The following is an 8,449-nucleotide window of genomic DNA, read 5'->3' on the forward strand; positions in this document are numbered from 1 at the left end:
TCACAGACACCCTTAATGAAAACACAGTCACGGTTAGTCACGACTGACTCAGCTGCAGAAAAAGATCCCGGTGCTTTTCCAGATCACATTACGTGTTTACCTTCAAGACAGCCAGCGAGACTTTTAGAGGACATTTGCTTTGGCAACAACACGTCTCCTACTGAGATAGAAAACACACTGCGTCTCAGTGGAGGTCATGTACAGTCCTAAAGATCTGATTGTTTTTGGATGTGAGAAAACCTCAATTAAGATAATTGCAGGAAGCTGGAAGAAGCGATGATGATAATCTTTTCCTAATTGGTCCTCTGGTGCCTTGTATCTTTTGTTGCAACAAGTTAGGTGCCATTAAGAGGAGGGCAACAGACTGAAAGCACAGTCTGAATTATAGTGGTAGAGGAAAGTGCAAAAAACAAATTAAAGTGGAAGATCTAAGAGACCATTTGGATGCCAATAAATCTAGTTATAAAATGGGCAGATAACAAGTCAAAATGACTGCAGAGGCTATATAATCACACAGTATAATTGCAGAAAGTGGTTTATTAAAAATATGGTATAAATAAATATGACATTTCTCTTACATAGTAGTTTACACCATTCAGATGAGACTGGACATACGCTTCTCTTCAGTACAAAATGAAGTTTACCATTGTTATCTGTTCTCATCTCCCATAGACTGGGTGGACAGTACTTTGCATTACAGCATTACAGTGTCAAACAATGAAAGCCTACAGCAGGTCATGTGAAAAAACTGAGGACAAGGTCAACATGCTTATCTATATTAAATAATTTATATAAATACCGGCATAAATTTCAGTCAAACCTTTCTACCAAAGACCTGTCAGTATTTTTAAAGATGTACTACAAAACTGCTGCCTGACAACTTCTCCTACTGACAGATACTTAGCTCACATCAGACGATGATTCCCTCCCCCAGCTCACGCTCTCTAAAAGTAGGTGGCCCCATTATCTATTGAACTATAGGTGAACCTGTTAATAGATTACAGAGTGATCCCACTGTTTGACTTTTAGTCTCTGGTGAAGGTGGTTGAGCACAGTGTAGATTCTTTAAGATCAGTGCCCTTATTTTTTATACATGCTTGACAATAAATAAAAAGCTGTAGATTGTAAAATAAAATACATAAGAAAAACAGTGCTAACACTGTACCAAATGTGATTTGATCAGGGCTATAAAGAAATAATTTTAATAGAGGTACAAGATAATTATAGTGTCCATTTCAATATCCAGCCAGGCCGGGAACCATTTGTGACAGTGTTATAATATTCAATCCTGTAATGTTAAACAAATACCTTAATTATTGACAATACATGCAACCCTCATTAAAGATAACATAAAATGGCAAAAAAATACCTGAGTTTACAAAAAAGTTGTTATACTATAACATACTGTAAAATACATAAAATATGTACAATCGATTTAAATGCTTAAACAATGCATCTCTGTGCCAGCGTCAGTCTTAGTAATTCACAGTTTCAAGCTGTTATTAGCATCGACTCCTGCTCTGAGGACTCATGATGGGAGAGACTTCAACATGCATGAGGACCAGATAGCAATGAGAGTCAATGTAACCACGCATTAGGCACCAAACATAGGTTATTATTTACCACAGTGAGGAACACTTTGTAAATTCTCAAGTGAACCAAGTCTGTCCCACCAAATCAGTATTCAGCAGTGGTTGGTGTTGGACATCCAGCAGCCACAGAGAAACGTTATGGCATTAGAATGTAAGTCCAGTATTCACTAGTCTTTTAGCTTTGCTTTGGGTTCCATCAGCTCTTGAGATGGATGGAAACCCACATGATGACCGAAACCTTACATGTCACTGCAAATTGATTAACCATTAATATAAAAATGTTGATTAATGCAGCTTTAAGATAACTTTCAACATAATGTAATGTAATAATTTATTCCAGCCCCATTTAAGTACACAAAACCTGTAACAGTATTCTCCTACATGTATAGCTACAAGGGGGTGTGTGGAAGATCATACCCAGTACTGATTCTTCTGCAGAGTGGGAGTGGTGTTCCTAATAATTTGAGAAGACATCCCAGGGGAACCATTACTCCAAGAACTTATGAGTGTGTTTGAATCTGTGGTGTTATAATCTGAGCTGTGATTTGACACCAATGACCGATTAAGAACAGGGCTACCTGGGCAGGTGGGGTTTAATGGGGTAACAGTCACTGTGGGAACTGTTGTGCCCCTCAGGATTTGCTCCGTGTACGACTGACTGCTTGGAAGACAAGGAGAAGGTGGTTCATTTGGTGTAGCACTGCTCTGCTTCCTTTGCCTTTGGTGTCGAAGAAAGACAACGACAACTACAAAGATGATTACAAGCAGCAGTAGGGCCAGCAGGGGTAGGATAATCAGAAGTGGATTGGAGTTTGTTTGAGGGTAAGACTCCACACGGACTGGTGTGTTCCTAAAGGGGAATTCCTCTGCTCCATGTGTTGGTTTGCCAAGAGTTGTACTAAAAATGCTAGTTCTATTGGAGTTACCCCAGCGGTTGCGTCCCTTGACCTTTTGCTGCTTTTTGCTTGGTTGCTGGGTGGAGAGGAATGTTGTAGACAGGTCTGGTGATGCAGTTCCCTTTCTGGAAGTCTGCACTGGTGTCTGAGGAACAGATGATGTGGCTGGGACAGGATTCTTTGTGGTTGGAAAAAGTGCTGGTTCATATGGCACAACCGTAAAATGGAACTCCCCTTTAGCAGGTTGGATGTTATCAGCTTTCAACAGAAACACCAGTGAGTCATTTAGCTCTTGAACTCCACTCATGTTGGCATTCAGCTCCAAGGCTACCTTCTCCTGAATGACCTCTTGAAAAGAGAAGGACTCGGCTAATGCAGCTTTCTGGGACATTTGAGGTACCATCCGAACCACCTTTCCATACTTAGGATGGGAGATAATTTCAAATACAGGGTCACTATCACTCATACTAGCCAGTTTAGAGGCATTGATAAAACTAGTGTTGACTGGGACAGCAAAGCCATTGGGAATCCTAAAACCTCTGCCAATCTGGACCAAAGGTATGACAGTGATGTTAAGTACCTGGCCAGTCAGGTTTGCCTCTGAAGTGAAGGCAGTGAACTCAAAGCTGTCTTCAGCAGAAGAAAGGGAGCTCATATGGTAGGACAAACTTCCAGTCTGTAGATCCTCCTGTTCAAATTGTGTAACCTCTTCGTTATGCTTCAGAAGTTTGCCAAAGCTTGGAGGCCTTGTAATCTGGTAGTGAATGGTGATGTTTTTCCCATTAGTCTCAGCAGCAAGGTTGACCTGGGTCAGAGATACTGAAGTCTTGCCTTGCTCAAGCAGCAGTCCAGTGAAGTTGACCAGAGAAATGGTAATTCCTGTCACTTCTAGGTTAAAAAGTTTATATATTGGTTTATGATGACCATCTGTAACACTGAAGTAGAACACGCCAGAGACAGAACTTCCATCATGGATGAAATAGATGCTTTCATTATTGATTTGGGCTTGGGTGAAGGCAGTTATCGACTCATTCAAACTTCCTTTAAATGCCAGGTAACCATTGTTTGGTTTGCTAATGACAGAGAACTTAATATCTTCTGGGGGATTGTCTAAGTCTTCGACTTTGAGATTCTCAGGCCTGAGGGCTACTGTGTCCCCTTGTACCACCTCCAGACTTGGAGCTTTGGTTTTTAACAAAGGTGGTTGATCATTCACAGGTACGACTGTAATGTTAAAATGCTCCTCAATAACATTAATGTCATCTTGAGGGCGCTGTGCTGATTTGCCCTTAGGATTTAACCATGCACTGAATACAAAAGAATCACGAGTTGTCTCTGAGTTGTCATGCTTGTAGGTGATACCGTATTTGTTGACAATGAACTGGGAGAAATTAGGCTTCTCCTTGGTAAGGTTTCTCTCCCCCACCACAATGACACCATGCTGAGGTAGAGATGTCACCTGGAACCAGACCTCATGGGAGCTCCTCTGAGACATCGGCAACTTTGACATCAAATTAGTGGCATCAAGTTTGGATTTGTCAATGACGACACTCTCCCCTTCTGTTACCTCAGCACCTATCACCATGTAAGCAAAGGTTAATCACCAAGGACAACACTGTTGGCAACATTTTAAGTATTATAAACATTAAAACAAGAATCCAATCAGTGGATTTTAACCATGCCAACAGTGTTTATCTAGGGATGGCAATGTTGGTGTGTTGGTCATCAATTAACCCTACTAAAGTTGTGATCCCTTGACTTTTCCTGCACTGCAACCACGAATTGGATGGACTGCCATAAAATTAGGTACACACATTCATATCCGCTCCAGAAAAATATACACTTTAGAGATTCCTTGATTTTTCTCTGGCTCCGTCATCATCAGGTCAAAATTTCTACTCGACTAATAATTATGACTAAATATTATATTAACTAATGACAGTCACATTAACCACAACTGTACTTTTAAATTAGGTAATGCTAAAATGTTAAAACTAGGATTGTGATCATGGTAAAACTTATGCCTGCTTTACATCAGCTTGTTAACACTGTCACTGTGAGTATATATGCATTTTGCCATTAACATTTAGCTGAAAGCACCACCATGTCTAAGTGCAGTCTCACAGAGCTGGTAGCATGGCTGGAGAATACTGTTCATACCTGTGTTAGCAAGCAGAACTGTGTTGTGTTCATGTCTATTATTCTCATAGGAGATGTCTATTTTGAAGGTCTGGATGTCCAGAGAAGTAGGTGGTGACGCCACAGAGAAGGTCATGGAGTCCACGGCTTCCCAGCCCACTGACTCAGTGGGGGTTTGAATGTACACAACCTCTTTCCTGTTCACCTGTGGTACAGAAAACCCACAGTTCCTCAGGTGTGTCATGATCCAAAATACATTTACATCAACAAATCTGCACAATGTTCAACTCATCCACCCCTAAAGTGAACTAATGGTTTAATCAGCAGCATGGCAATAATAAATACATTACTACAGTACATAAAAGACTTCATCATTAATTTAAATCTACTTTGCTCAGCAGTAAATACAGTACATAAAGCATTGCAGCTTTAGGTGTGTCAGATCATAATCCATCAGAAATAACTTATTACATAAAGACCTTACATGTTCCAATCAGCTCAAGAAGCACAAAGTCAGTTTCCTGAATGAGCAGGTAGAATATCTATTATTCATGTAGTGGGAATCTGGCAACTTTCCACATGAATGGAGGATCCTTAATGTTTAATTTTACTCTAGTTCACATGCCTTGTGTGCTATTTTAAAATACAGCTATATAAATAAGAGAAGAGTTTTCACATGACCTCGAGCTCTTCACTCACCATATCTTGCGTGAAAGATGAAATGTCTACCGTTGAATTATCGGGCTGCCTTGCCGCCAGACGGCCCAGCTTAGGTGGACGAATCACACTAAATGTAATGATGCGGTTGGAGGTGTTGCTGATGTCATTGGTCACTGCTTGCAGCTCCTCATTTGTGAGTGGTGTAGAAGAGCCTTGAGGAAAAATGTGAAATTTACTGATGGGTACAGACTCTTTATAGCACTGTTCAACTGCAGTATGCCATGTTACATAAACTCCAAATATGAAATTAAAAATTTATTAGTTCCTTGCAGGCACAGAAATTTTCCACTTGGGGAATATATAACAGAAAATCTCCTGTGTACGATGACAGTTTGTCTACACGGAGGGCATTTCAATCTTCATACGAGTCAGAAGGAAGAGAGACGCCCCTATTTTATTCATTGTCATCCATGTTTTACTATACACATGATCTAAAGTGTATTTTCAAGCTTCACGTCTGTCACCTGTAACTATGGTGATTATGTCATGGGATCTGAGCACACACAAAACATGGATGACCTACAATTCAAAACTGTGCCTGAACATCTCCAGACAGAGTGATGGCAGTTGCTGCTGCTAAGCTAACACGCTGCTCACGTTGCACCTTCACGTCTAGACACAGTATTTTCAATGCCCTGCTGCCCTGTGAATATTGTAGGAATACTAAAAAAGATAAATACAGAGGGAAAGATGGGTCACAGCATAGTGAAATTCTTTCATCACTTATTGTGAGAACTCCCACTATCCTTGTCAATCTCTCATGGGAAGGTTTCCTCTTAAAGGAACATAAACATTCAGTAGGGGAAGTCTTTGCTTTCTGAAGCCTAATATAGATAATACATTTTTAAAATGACAGTGAGGAAGGGGATTTGGGGGAAACCAGCAAAATAGATGGGTTTGAACTTCTCTCTCCAACTCTCTTTCTTCAGTGACAGCTATTTCTGACACTTTTCTGTGTTTACAACTGAGCCAGGAGAGACTGTGTGATATATAATATAAACACTTTCTTTCCTACGTGAGTGGACACGCTATGTACAAACTGGTTCTTATCTACTGCCCTTATAGTCCCACTGAAAACAGTACCAGTACACTGAATTAAATAATTTTTAATAATAAGTTTTGTGTATACAGGATGACAGAATTATAAGTAAATATCCTCAGCAATAATTACTTTAGCATCTTTTGCAGGCGACAGCAAAATGATTTACTGTTACAATGCTTTCAGGTATACGCTGGTTTTCTTAATGAGGCATATGCAGCCATTTAGACAGCAGCCTTTGTGCAGCTCTATGGGGAGCATCCACACAATCTCCCCTCCACAGTGTAAAAGTGTTTCATATGACCCCTCACCCCATCAAAAACCTTCATTGTTAGATCTCTTATTTCACCCCCCTCTCTGCCATGCTTATCACAAAGCACAAACCTCAGACAGTAGCACAGTTTTCACTCCCACCCTGTGACAGCGAAGTTCAGTGAAGCTCAGCGAAGTGTGTCAGTTGGCAGTTTGCTGCCCTCTCGATATCCTTTCCTAACCAGACCAATGGAAATCTTATAAAACCTTAAGACCTGTTTACACCCAGTCTGTTTAATTTTAGCTACTGAGCAAGTAGCATGTGGCATATAAAAAAAATGAATCACCATGTTCACTGAATAAGCAGGTCCTACACAATACCACAAGGTGTCACAAACACAGGCATGCAAATATAATCTTCAACTGAGCCCCCACAAAAGCCAACCAAAAAACAGGAAATGAGTACTGCGTATGGTTAATAATATCACAGTAAAGTACAACTAAAACGAGCCCATGTAAATTAATGACCGAGAGACAAAAATACATGGTTTCAGTTCTTTACAGAATTTATTTACCTGGAAACACTTTGAGTGGGCGGTTTTTCTCTAAACTGAGAACTAAGGCTCTGGCAGTGATGCTAAAGATCTGCCTGGGGGTGAAGTTCACACCATCGTTAACTTGGAAATTGAACCCTCCAGACATGGCACCTGAAAATGACATGTTAACAAAACATAAACTTCAAAGGTCAAACTGTCAAAAGAAAGTTGTTAAGAGTCTGTCTGCTGTACAGAATAAAGAACAACCATATCTTCATTTTGTGAGTACATGTTTTCACTTTGTTCCTGGATGGAGCAAGAACAAAGTAAATAAGCTGTATATGATTTCTGCAAAATGGACATAAAGAAGTACCTAGTAGCAATCCTGGTGCTGGTCTCAACAAACACAGCAATGCAAAATAAAACTCCTTATTCTGAGTTAATAGGGGATTATTCAGATAAACTCAACTGTTAATATTAGAGTAGGTGTGCATGTACATGTGTTATTGAGGTCCTTGCACAGTATTATTGCAGTGCAACATTACAGTGTTTGACACTGTAATGTTGTAATGCATTCCTAATGGTACAAGTACAAAGAAAAAAGTAGAGGCTGACACCATCTAATGTTAACAGACCATATCCACAATTTTATATTGTTTCCAGACCATTAAGTATTATCACCCCCGACCAATCCAGTCTGTCTTAACTGTATCAATGTTGTGTGTAGTTTAATGGCTAATGAGGAATGTGCACATTGTTTCTGCTGCTGCCTGGTTTCACTGTGGGCTGACAGGAAGAGAGGGCAACTCAAACACTGGGAACAGCAACCTCTAGTTGCCACAGAAGAACAGCGACATTTGAATGAATAAAAAACTGATATATTACAAACACACACACACACACACACACACACACACACACATATATATATATATACACAGTATATTTGTACTGGATACTTCAATATCAGCCACATACATTGTAATAGTCTTCTGTTATTTAATATCCTTTTCCACAAAAACAAAGGAATCTTTAAAAAATAAACATATTACTGCAGCCAACATTTCCGTTTTCCAGTTTTTTGTGCCTCTGGGGTTGTTATTTACACTAATCTCTAATTAATTTACTAATAATATACTTTTTCATTTGTATAAATGCAAAAGAAAAATCAACTAGGTCCCCTGTTTAAGTCTGTCTTCTTAACCTCTCCTGTATTACCTGTTTCAATTCTGTTGTCTGTTTTCATGCTTTGTATAAATGCAAAAGAAAAATCAA

At 39.6% G+C, this 8,449-nt stretch overlaps 1 protein-coding gene across 2 annotated transcripts in view; it reads right to left on the bottom strand.

Moving 5' to 3' along the window:
* Positions 1 to 531: 531 nt before the first annotated feature.
* cspg4ba (chondroitin sulfate proteoglycan 4ba) overlaps positions 532 to 8,449 on the bottom strand; it is a 17,866-nt gene continuing 9,948 nt past the window's right edge. For both annotated transcript variants that reach the window (XM_020593845.1, XM_020593844.1), the window contains exons 5-8: positions 7,214 to 7,345; positions 5,327 to 5,499; positions 4,649 to 4,832; positions 532 to 4,063 (exon numbers count right to left, since the gene is read on the bottom strand). In XM_020593845.1, the coding sequence (XP_020449501.1) occupies positions 2,004 to 4,063; positions 4,649 to 4,832; positions 5,327 to 5,499; positions 7,214 to 7,345 (2,549 nt within the window). In that variant the 3' untranslated portion in view covers positions 532 to 2,003. The remainder of the gene's footprint in view (positions 4,064 to 4,648; positions 4,833 to 5,326; positions 5,500 to 7,213; positions 7,346 to 8,449) is intronic.

The sequence above is a fragment of the Monopterus albus genome, unplaced genomic scaffold (genome assembly GCF_001952655.1).
Source record: "Monopterus albus unplaced genomic scaffold, M_albus_1.0 scaffold20.1, whole genome shotgun sequence".
Classification (NCBI taxonomy): Eukaryota; Metazoa; Chordata; class Actinopteri; order Synbranchiformes; family Synbranchidae; genus Monopterus; species Monopterus albus.